Source organism: Haplochromis burtoni, unplaced genomic scaffold, assembly GCF_018398535.1.
Source record: "Haplochromis burtoni strain Fernald_Lab_line unplaced genomic scaffold, NCSU_Asbu1 Contig_60, whole genome shotgun sequence".
Taxonomy (NCBI): Eukaryota; Metazoa; Chordata; class Actinopteri; order Cichliformes; family Cichlidae; genus Haplochromis; species Haplochromis burtoni.
In genome coordinates this window covers 2,460,980-2,473,308 of record NW_024582421.1, presented here as the reverse complement: position 1 = coordinate 2,473,308, position 12,329 = coordinate 2,460,980, and the positions used below count along the sequence as shown (strand labels likewise).

General features: G+C 38.6%; 1 protein-coding gene across 4 annotated transcripts in view; it reads right to left on the bottom strand.

Moving 5' to 3' along the window:
- Positions 1-12,329, bottom strand: part of acot7 (acyl-CoA thioesterase 7) — a 57,598-nt gene that overhangs the window by 21,802 nt on the left and 23,467 nt on the right. For all 4 annotated transcript variants that reach the window (XM_005941192.3, XM_005941193.3, XM_005941190.3 and 1 more), the window contains one exon: positions 1,686-1,802. In XM_005941192.3, coding sequence (XP_005941254.1) covers positions 1,686-1,802 — 117 coding nt within the window. The remainder of the gene's footprint in view (positions 1-1,685; positions 1,803-12,329) is intronic.

Here is a 12,329-nt window from a genome sequence, read left to right as displayed (position 1 = left end):
TTTTCTATAATTCTGGTGTTCTTTGTGTCTTCTGTGATTTTTCACAGGTGGACCTCTGAGGCAGTTCAAATCAGTTCTTATCTATGGTGCTTAAAGTGAAAAGTCCACCGTCCTCTCAGGTATCACAACTAGGTAAATTTTTGTAATTTTTCTACTGTATTACCACAATTAAAATTAAGCTATCCAGATGTCTGGCACTTAGTGACCAGGACCTTGTTTGTTCCTTTATATATTTATGTGGCAAAGGTTGAAATGCTAGCACCAAACAGTTGGGAGCAATTCAACTGTCAAAAGAAACAGTAGCAAGATGAAAATGCATAAAAATAAAATGACAAAATAAATCCAGAGGTAGAGACGACAAAGCTAGTGGCTGTTTTTTAGGATCCTTTTTGTTTTGATACTTATTTCCATTATTTCCCTAAACTTAACTTTTTTTTTTTGCCTGACCAGCTAGAGCAAAAATGAGAACTGTAGAAGTGACATAACCCCTAAGTCACAGTGGAGCCAGGGGAAATCATGTCAGCACTAACTGAACTGTGAGGACAGATGAAGGTAGCAAGTGGAGCAACTAGGGGCAGATGAAAGATGTGGTCATGGATCTCCACCACTCTGTGCTGTTCAGTTTTCTGGTCCTCACACCCCTGAAAGGAGGTTTTAAATGTTTTAAAGGTCCCAACTCCTTCACATCCTGCCACTCTGTCTGTATACTTCAAACTGTTGGAAAAACAGTGAACTGAGCAAATGTTGCTGCATGAAAGTTGTATTTAAAAGCACATATACTGCACAGCTGACCTTGTACACTTATGCTAAGCTGTAAAACTATTAATTACTCAATGGGGTTGCAGAGATGTAGCTGGTCTGTTGTTTTCAAATCATAACCTAACAATATGAACATTATGTTTAGTACATCAACAGATAACAGACACTAAAGATGCTCTTAGTAGCTCCCTTATTTCAGATGCATTTTTGATTTGCCACATGTTGATGCCAGATGCCCCCCCCCACCCCCTGAACTGAACTGAGGAGGTTGCAGTTATACTGTATTGTCAGACATGTATCATACGTATGTCTGTTATGTGTGCCTTTTTTAGGAGACTATGTTCCTGCCTTTTTAGAATTGCTTTTATTATGACTGTCCCTGAAGGACTTTGGATAAGCGAGCCAGGAAGTCCTGGCAATAAATTCTGCACTCCAGTGTTCGACTGGACACATTTTCCAACTGAAATATCAAAGGCTACATGGATAAAGGTATTTAGAGGCTTAGAATTTGTTCATCTGAACCTTTCAGACTGTGAGGCGCTTACAGCAAATACAGTATAAATAGACAAAGTTTGGTAATGGAAAATAGTTAGGTCATTATTAACAGTGGTGTGTGTTTCCAGATGTAGTGGCAGCTCTACAAAACACAGTTGGCCTTGGATAGCAACCGTGTGACAGCTGTTAACGTTGGCTTAGTTGATTTAAAACAGCACCGCCAGAGGCTAAATTGAAAAACGCTTTAGAGTTTCCATTTTATCATCTCTGGTCAAAAGGCGAGAAAACGTTTTGCAGCATTCCTCTTGGTAAAGCAAATGGACAAGACAAAAAAAAAGCAATAATTACACAGAAATATCTCCCTGCATCTCTGGATATTTGTAAGTATCAGAGATTTAAAAGTATGAGTGTATTCTCTGTGTTATCCTCACCTTTCTTGATCTTGCGATGGAAATTGATGGCATCCACTGAGGCAGTGACAATATTGGTATTGCAGTGACGAGCTGCCACAATGCCAGCGACCTCATCCATCAGCTTCATGGTCACACCTGTGTCAAACACACACACTTTTAATTTATTGCATGCAGTCCAGCCAAAAAAGAAGCTGCGTAGATAACCCTTTTGCACCACCCTAATCGAATTTTCTTACTCCACTGTGGCTCTCTTGAACAATAAGACACTAATGACACCACCCGTCCATCAGTTCTGTAGCGATGCTACATGTGAATATTAGCTAATGTGCTCCACTCTCTGCTCAAGCTACAAAATAGCTTTGTTGTTTGTGAGTAATAAAAATACATTTTCAGGGTCAAGAATGAAGCAAAACTGACCAACATGTGATTGTGAGCCTGTACAACCTGTAGCATCCAGCACTCTTTTCATCCCCAGTGAAACTTGACACTCGCTTGTCTTTAAATCGACAAAAGCTTTTAAAAGAAAATGTAGTCATCAAGCTGCAGCCAAGTTCGAGACACGGTTTCACTGAGAAGAGATTATTGGATGTGGAAGCTAATGGGATTCCTAATGCAATTAGAAAACTATCCACCTAAAGTTAAATGCCAAATAATGAACAAGTCTGCTTGCCATTTTCTCAACATTACCTTTTCTTTCAGACGCATTAGTCTAATGTGTATGAGCTGACTGTCTACCAGAAGTGTTTCCAGCCAGCTCACTGTAAGCTGAAAGATGTCATCAGGGCTCAATTAAATAAAAGCCATTATTAATTTTTACGTTTCCCCCATGTTTGGTAATTCTTCAAATTACAGCTTGTTTATCCACTGTAAACAACATATAATGAAAAGGCAAATTGAAAAAACACTTACTGACACTACACGGGTCATTTGTCTGCACCATTAAAACAGGATAAATTATATTACATTTTTATTTACATTTTAAATTAAAACAGGACAGAGTAACATTACCAAAACCTATTTTTTTTTATGTTAAATCTAAGTAACAATATTTTCTCAAATTAGTACATACAAATAGTTTACAGGCAGTAATTGTGCCATTTTTCCTTCATTGCAATGTTTGACAATGACCACTGGTCCTGCACTGCTTTTTCTGAGGCACAGTGTGAGTCTAATAAAACAGGTATAGTAAAACTCACTACTGTATATATTCAGACAAACTGGCAAACTGTTTATACAGCCCTGCACATAATGAGTGTCCTAAGAAGCCTGAAGAGATTGAAGAGTGTAAAATTATTATTCCTGCACAAAACATCTGAACCGGTGTTGGCCAGGCAAGAAGCACAAAGTTAGGAAAAATTGCCGTCTGGCTAAGATCTAATTTCCAGTAAAACTGCAACGCGTCGTTGTTACTGTTACAGATCAAATAAACATTAATTAGTGAGCTACAGTCACGCTTCAGGCAGAGCCAGTAAGCCCTGCGTGTTTGAAACGCATACAGAGATAAATGTTTGTGTTTGCTGTGCGCAGTCAATGTGTTTAGCCCAATCTTGGTAAAAACAGGGTGCTTGTAAGTATCTGGAACACAACCTGCACAAAGACAAAGAGCTGTTTCTCAAGAAAATGAAAACATGTGGTCGTAATACATGTGAAGAAGACTTGGATTGATTGTTTGCCGCAGTTTGTTATTACAGTCGTTATCAATGACTGGGTACTCAGTCTCAGCCCTGCAGCTATTCCAAAGTGCAACAGTGAAGTCTGTTCTCTGTGAGAGATGAAACAACAAAAGCTCAATAGCCTCCTTTTAAAGTCAACAGGAAGGTGTGCATTTGATTAAGATGTAGACAGATTTAGTGAAAAGTATCACATTTCAAACAATTCAACAACAAAAAAGTTTACAGACCACCTTTTCACTCGCAAATAAATCTTGGAAATAGTCTGATGTGCAAGAAAACAGTTTGAAATCAAAGTTTAGAGATTACACGAAAGCTTTGCCATTTATACAACACGCAACTTGGCAACTTGTGTCAAATGCAAAGGAAGCAGTTGTTAGTTGAGTTCTCGCAGAAAGCAAGTGTGTGGCTTAAAATGAACAGAAAAAAATAAAGAGGATGGCGTCTGCTTGTCTGTTCTGTTAAAGAGTGTGTGCACTCTGTGAAAGAGTGTGTGCACTCTTTCACATGTGCTTTTGTGCACCTACGCTCATTTGAAGACAGACGTACCCTCCGCTAGACACTCCGGTTGCCTCAGTCGTTCCCTCTGAGCTGCTTTTTGTATAGCTTGTGTTACAGCAAATCAATAAGTGTGCTTTCTGATTGCTGATTTGGCTCCCGAGGGTTCATACCATCTGCACTGTGTAGCTCTGTTTGTGACAGCCAAATGTGTGGGAGTACAAACAGAATGTACCGCTTCTCCAAAATGCAGCATTCACTGTAAAAAGTGGGCCCACTGAGTTGATTAAGAACTAAACACGCTATTACTGAGACATGCTCTTACCCCAAATCATGTTCAGAGAATAATGGTCATTTTATTTACCGTCCCAGTGTCTGCAAAATGACACTGTCCAGCTAAGTAGAACCATTACAGACTGTACTAGTTCATGACTTTCCAACAGGACGTTTTAAAATAGAAAATGGATTAGCGCTGACTCTGATGTGTGATTATTTAGTTCAACTCAAACCCAAAACAAAAAACGGCTGATTGATTAAGTATATTTGTCAAAAGTGCTCTCTGATTGAGGCTGATGATATGACTACATTTAAGGAAATGCTGTTGCCACACATAAATGGGACAATAGCATGTTAAGCTAAAATGTGTTTGGGCAAACAAAATTATGTCCTTAAATCTGTTGCAAAGTTGTTTTTAATTGGGGTTTTCTTTTTTTAAAGCAACTTTTTTTTTTATCTTGTTTTGTGTTTTGCTTTGTTTTTGTTTTTTTCATTTCTGCTATGTTGTGAAAATTGATGGGATCTCACCTAAGATTGAAAATTTCCCCTGGGTACAAGGCACAGCAGGCTACTACAATTCAAAGCCTGTAGCTGTCGTGTCTGAGCATGTAACACTTAATGGAGATGGATCCTGACCTGAATAAGATGATAAAATTGAAAGTAAATGCCGCATTACATCAAAGTGGTAAACTTCCCGACTTTAGTTTGTTAAGATGCCCCTCTAACTGAAAGTTCCTCTCACCTCATTCCATTTTATCTACCAACAAATTTAATCATTACCTTATAAAAAAAAAATTCAAAAAGGGAGAATTTTTCATAGTACTGTTTGCATGCAAAATAGGTCACATAATCACCCGGCTCTGCGGTTTTACTCCATCCTAACATTTATAACAACTTCTAGCTGTTGTTTTGGATTTCAGCTGCATTTATTTTCTCCGTCTCACAGCTCTGATCGATGTTTTTAAACAGAGGAAGCAGCTGTTTTCAGGAAAAATCCCCCACCCAGGACTAGACTACATGCGAAGTTAGTAACCGGCTCATTAACAGAGTAAAGCATTTAACAGCAAAAGGCCAGATATTTCACTGTTACAGAATCTGATCTGAAATATCAGTTTCTGTAAGTAGATATTAAAGATTCTACACATAGTAAGTAAACAGCTGTCCTTCCCTTTGCTACATTATGTGTTTTATCATTTAGGATTTTAGGAAGACTTTTTATTTAAAGGTCATTTCAGTTTTTGAATGATGAGCTTCTTAGTTATAATAATATTGATATTTGGCTTAGCAAAATCTTGCTTCCCTGACATAAACTGATAACCATCCAGGCATCGGGCTGTTTTTCAGCTGTTAATGAACTGCAACATTTTATGTAAATCTTTTCCACTAAAGTTAAGGCATTTGGTAGTGAAAAGATAATTTATTGTATTATACATAAATCATACACTCAGATTTGTTACAAAGTTATTACAATTGAAGCTGAAATCTGAGAGTAGAATTTAAGGCAGCAATCTAACTGAGCCAGATAAGCAGTAAGTAGATAGTGCAGCTCCATTTTCTATATTAATGTCTTGTTTGTCGTCATTTCAAACAACAAAGTATCTGAGTCGGAAGCAGCCATGCGTCAACAGATAAACCCAGAGACTTCTGGCGGCTAAGAATAACTACAAGCACTTTTTCGCTAAAAGTTTAATGACCTTGCTGAGAGGCAATTATGAAGAATCGTCAACATTATCTACATTTTTAAAATTCATTAAGTTTACGTTTGTTTTTTTCCACAACATATGCTTGTCAAATTACAGGAAAATGCTTTAGCACTTCCCAGACTAGTTCATTAGCATTACTCATCAGCAGCAGTAAAGTTATAGGCTGTATTTACTTCAGAGCGCTGCTATTAAATTAAGTTGTTGTTGGGGAAAAGCAGTGCGTGCCAGTGTGTATAAAGAACATGGGGGACGCTAGGACCCCAGTTGTTTTATTAAAAAGCTGACCAGAGCTACAAAAAAACCAAAAGATTTTGTTACGTGGACAGGACATGATGGATAGAATAGAATAGAATAGAATAGAAAGCATTAAATACAGAAAACATTAAATATATAATAAAAACATGTTTTATACACATAAAATCAATAAGATATAACTTCTTTCATATAGCCCTTTACTTTTCATCTGCATCCTACTACATGCCACGTGTCGCCTATTTAAAGTGCTTACTTACTGTGTATAGTTCCTTATTAATCCAACATTTAAGCACATAAGCGGCTGTGTAACATGTGCACGAAATATGCAACTTTTAGTGTACATGAACTACATGAAAACGTACATAGGAGGAACATCATGGACAATGCATTATTGACACTTAAAGGTTCACTTCTGTCTGGCAGACATTTTTTGTACTAATTGAAATAAATTTTAAAAGCTAATTTTAAAAAAGCTAAACTGCAATTTTGGTAAATGCAGTGTCTTATTTACTGTCCACAGAAGAGACAACAGTCAAAATCAGGTAACTGCTGACAACTCATTTTAGCTGCACATATTCCACATTTCTTGAACCCAAATAAATGCTTGCATATCATTTATTTCTTCCAAGATCAGCTTGGATTCCCAAACTACCAAGTGCAACAAAACCCTATGACTACAATGTTGTGCCACATCAAGTTAAAGACTGCACTGTCCTTGGGGACCAAAGATGCTTGTCTTGATTAATCACTACCGTCAGAGGAACTGCTAATGCAACTCCTGCACAAATCTCTCTGTACAGTCAATGTAAAAGGTTAAAGTGAGGCTCAATGTGAGACTGCAAAAGAGGACATGCAAGGCCAAGTCAGCCCTGGGCCTGGCGTTACACATTCACAGAATGACATGGCACACTATGACTCTCCCTTTGCCGTAGGGTGGGAACACAGAAGGCGGGAGGGGGAGGGGCAGCGTGTGTGTGAAGAGGAAAGACAGCTCACTCCAATGGGAAAAAAGGGCAATTAGCAACCAAGTCCGTAGTGCAGCCCAGTTTGCCACGGGGCAGAATACCTCAGTGATTAGATTCCTTGTGACGATTTTCCCAAATCTTCACGGACAATGCTCTCCATAGGCAACAGGCACAATGAGAACAATGAAGGAAGTCTTCCAGGCAGCTCTTGTTGCCCATCAACTCTCTGTACTAACTTCAAGCACTTTTAATTAGAACCAGCTCCGCACATTACGCAAGGCACCCATGGATGAAAGGCAGAGACGTGTGAGACCAAAGGATATCGACAGCAAAGCATGAGAGACCTCAGCCTCTCTTACGCGATCTCTCATGGCCTCCTATACTCACCCCTTCGATAACTGCGTCTTTATTTTTTTCTGTCCTGCATTTTGTCTGTCCTCATCTACAGCTGACAATTTTGTCCACAATTCTGCCCCCACCCCCCAACACGTGCTTTAATCATGGACAGTATCAAATGGTTCAAACTGCCTCCTAATGAGCTGTTACTATAGAAACAGCTCTTGTTAACATTACTGCCATGCAGCAACCCACCCACATCTTCTTACAAAGTCCCATACGCTACATTTTTTGTATATTTTAACGTTCTGGGTGAGCTTTATTAAACAGCGTGTGCCTCCTAAAAAATGCTATATGTGCTAATTACAAGCACGGTCATAGTTACCATTTACCTGATGCCACAGAAAATGACTCATAAAATTCCTGTAATGGAATTTCTGTAAAAAAAAACAAAAAAAACCAAAATATGTTTTTCGATAAAGGGATTCGCCACCTATGAAGGTGTGTTTCATCTTCTCCTGTCAATTATTTTTCAACATGTAAACCTTGGACTTCATTAGAGTGATTGACATGGCTGCTTTCTGTTAAGAAATACCTACTAATTAATGGTAAGTAACATACGAATAAGCAACATGGAGGACAACCATAAAAATGGATAGATGTAAGATTTATTATAATTTCACCTGGTGAGTTATAAAAAACAAAATTATATGAGAGGGAAAACTATCTATAGAGACTAAAGAGCTTTTTGAGGAGCTATAAAAAGTTCATTTCTATTCATTTGTAAATTTGGGCATTATAAAGTGGAGGTTTCTGGCCTGTCTCAAGCGACCTTTCCAGGAGCTACAGTTTTTGATATTTTCATCTTTCCTTAATTCATAGTTTTCACTACTGCGCTATTTTGTTTTACCTGTATTGTTCCTTTAAGATGCCTCTCTAAATACCTTGGTTGTAATGTGGTTATCTTACTAACTGTTGCTTTTTGTATCAATTCAAAACAGTTCAGCTAGTCTTCTTTGACCTCCAGAGAGCTGCGTTCAGTGTGTACATTTTGTCTTTTTCGGAGCACTCTCTTCTAATCCCTAGAGATGGTTGTGTGGGAAAATCCAAGTAGATCAGCAGTTTCGGAAATAGACCAACAACTGCTGAAGTCATTTAAATCGCATTTCTTCCCTTTTTTTAATGCTCGGTTTTAACCTTATTGGTTCATCTTGATTATATGGGCATACCTGAATGCACTGAGTAGCTGCCATATTAGAGTTTTGCTTTGACAAGCAGTGGAGTAGGTGTACCTAACAAAGTGGTCGGTGAGTGTGCGTATCCATGTGAATTGGACATGCAGACTGGATCAGCAGAAGACCATACGAACTGGACAGGAAACCAACTTTAACAAGAGACAATTGGCTCAAGTCACTTTGCTATTCCAAAAAAACAAACCAAAAAAAGCAAAAAACAAGATAAACACATAATACACTATATATTTGTTTGGCAATTTTTGAGCATGGTCATGCTTTAAAATTGACTACACAAGTTAATGGATCGCCTCTTTTTATTTTCAGAGAAAGTCTGACCTGCTTAGACCCCACAATTAGTGCAACTTATACTTGAGGTATATCAGCAGAATTCAGTTGAGGGGGCAGAGTGACTTTATTGGGTAGGCAGAGATAAATAAACTCACATAGGATCCAACACAGGCTTGTTATACCAGTCTATCAGCTTGTGATGCGCTGAATCAATTTGCGATAGTTAAAGTTGGTGCATTTTCTCTCTTCTATTGATTTCAAGATATTGTTTAGCACAATTAAACCAAAGCTTCTCTAACACTACTCCCTGCTAATGCCTGGTTTTAACATCATGTAGCTCCTGTGCTTTCCTTCTATGAATATGACCATAAGCAGTTTCAAATATTTTACTTGTAATTTTTTAAAAGGTTTTTGTAATGCATATGTTTTTGAACAACCAAAGAATCTTTTCTTTCATATAAACCTGCACAGTATTGGAGATCGTCTGATTGTTGAGGTTTTCTCTGAATTATTGTAGGGTCGTTGCCTTGCAATATAAAGCACCTTGATATGACTGTTGTTGTGATATAAATAAAACAAAATTTGAAATTGAACTTAATTATAGATCAAACTTGATTTAAAATCAGGATTAAATATTTGCTTTCTTACTGTGATGCATTGGTTTAGCTCTGCAGGAGTGGTTTTCTGAGATATCATTGATGTTTTTTGGTTTTGTTTTTTTGTTTTTTTGAGATTGGGAAAGCAAAAGAACCTGTGCACAGAACCACAACGTGCAGATGCACACATTAATCAGTGGCATGAGAGACATTCTGTCTATTAGCAGTCCACGATTTCTTCATAACATGGCATATGCGTGGACAAACATTACAAAACACAGCTTACAGTGTTGTCTTTTTATTTTTCTCTCGCTTTGTTTTTTTTGTTCTAGTTGTTTTAATCGGGTCGCAGTGGTGTCCACCTGTGGCAATCAGCTGCTGTTTCCATAGAAACAGGTGGCACGCTTCCTTAGAACACAATGGGTGGAGGGAGCGGGCAGAGAGAGAAGGGAGAGAGAGAGAAGGAGGGCAGGATATAATAAGGAGAAGTAAGCAGATGGTAAAGGATAAGCAACAAAACAAAGAAAAGTTTAAAAAAAAAAGGAAAAGGAAGACCTTTCACCATAGATTGTGAAAGCACCAGAACTGCATTTCAAAATCCACTGATGTGTTTTCTCATTTATTCCTGGCACTATGTAGTCATGCATATAGTTTTGGATTTGTGTGACTAATTTTTGAGACATCTGTCTCTAAACCACCTGCTGGGATGAAAGGAACCAACTGTGCTTCTCAAACAGTGCTCTATATCACCACATACCTCAAAGGGACTATATTCCTCAGTAGAAATCAGTTTTAAAAATAAACTTTTGAAAAAATATTGGAAGTTTGTTGAATAATATCCAAACTACATTGCATCCGCATGCTAGAAACCAAAACAGGTCAAGAGGTAATTGATTTATTTAGGAAACCAGCGGGCCTTCCTCAGCTGTTAGACATGGCTGTTTTAGGGTCAGGATTACCAGTTGATCTAGGGGTGACATAAGTGGTTCCAGCCAATCACGTCTAACAACTCAGGAACACCCACTCCTTTTCTGTACAGACTCCTTACCCAAGTGGAGAAAAGACTGTAAGGTATTGAGAGCGTGCACCCTGGCTCTGTGACCTCACTTGGTTATGTAAACAAATTAAGTGCAGTGAAGGCAGCAGAAGCGAACAACAGGGAACACTGCCTAACAAGCAACGGCATGTACAGAAAAAGTCGGCAGCGTGTGCATACGTGCGTTCTAAATGACCTGCATGCTTGTTCCACATTTGATTTTTAATTGGGCAGAGTTCTCAGCAAACCCTCTTAATTAAAAAGGCAACCGTGACACGTGCGAGACTTATATGTCCCACCTTGCTCCCCCGCCCCCGCTGCCCCGTCCTGTCTCCTTTTCACCTCTCTCTTTCTCAGTCAACATCTCTCTTCTGCTTCTCTTCCTCCTTATATATACTGTGTCTCTCTGATGGCCTCTTTACATAGCTGACCTCAATAGAAATGTCAGCATGAGGCAAGAACATCGAAGCCCAAACAATATATCTCAACTGATAAAAGGCATCTGGTCTGCGCTGATAAAATGCTGTTTTTTCTTTTTTAGAAGGGCAGCCTGAATGCCTTCTAGTAAGAGTTTGCTTATTATAAGGTTGAAACATCAGATAAGCAGATTTTTGTTGTTACAGTTGGCTTAAACATCAAATCTGACTATGCTACCCTCGTTGCGTTCATTGTTTGTCTTGCCTTTAATCTTAGTTCGCTTTCTGTTTGCACAGTGCTTTGTTTCTCTTTTTCTCTAAAGTACACTGAAAAAAGGTTGTTTTTAGGGGAAGTGTGGATAAAACCCAGCAGCATCCAGAAGGAAACCAAAAAAAACTAAAAAGATCTGTTCAGGGTTGTACAGACACAGATTTTCAGTTATAATACTATTAAAAAATAGTTTCGCTACATAAAAATGGTTGAATTTTTGAAGCAAGAAATTTTAACATGCCCGAAATCCACACACCTCAAGTAGCATGAAGTACAGATAACAAGCACATGTACCTCCTGTTACAAAGAGCTCCGCTCACTGTTTCAGTGGTTTATTTCCTGCTTCGTTGTTCAGCATTTTGTTTTTTCCCTTATTGCATTCCTCCTCATAACACCAGAGTGCCGTTATGCAAGTAACACAGAACGACAACCACCCAAGTAGTTACTTAAGCAATGCAACAGTGCACACATGCACATAAATGTTCTCCATTCACTTAGGACACCAAGAGCACTAAAAGCAAGAAAAATGCTTCTCAAGGACGTTTCTCCTTGGATTAAATCAGCAGTTCTTCAACTGTGCCTCTGTTATGCGGGGGGTTAAAGGTAAAGTCAGTCGTGCTAATCCAAGTGCTTACCGGTATTTTTACAAATTCAGCAAATAGTTTTTCATGGTCCATAAGCTGTCTGTTCTGTGTGCACACTACAATAACAGGGATAGTTTTTGCACAAATTCCTCTACAAATGGGAGAAATAACTTCTCACTCACAGACCTCATAGCTTTAGTCACAGCTTTGTGTTCCATCAAACTAATAACAGGGATCCTTCACACTCAGAATACTTCTATCAATCCCTGCATGCTTTCCATGAGGGTTAATTCAGATACATTTAAAAACACCTTTACCTCCTTTTTTAATAATAATAATGGATTGGATTTATATAGCGCTTTTCAAGGCACCCAAAGCGCTTTACAATGCCACTATTCATTCACTCTCACATTCACACACTGGTGGAGGCAAGCTACAGTTGTAGCCACAGCTGCCCTGGGGCAGACTGACAGAAGCGAGGCTGCCATATCACGCCATCGGCCCCTCTGGCCAACACCAGTAGGCGGTAGGGT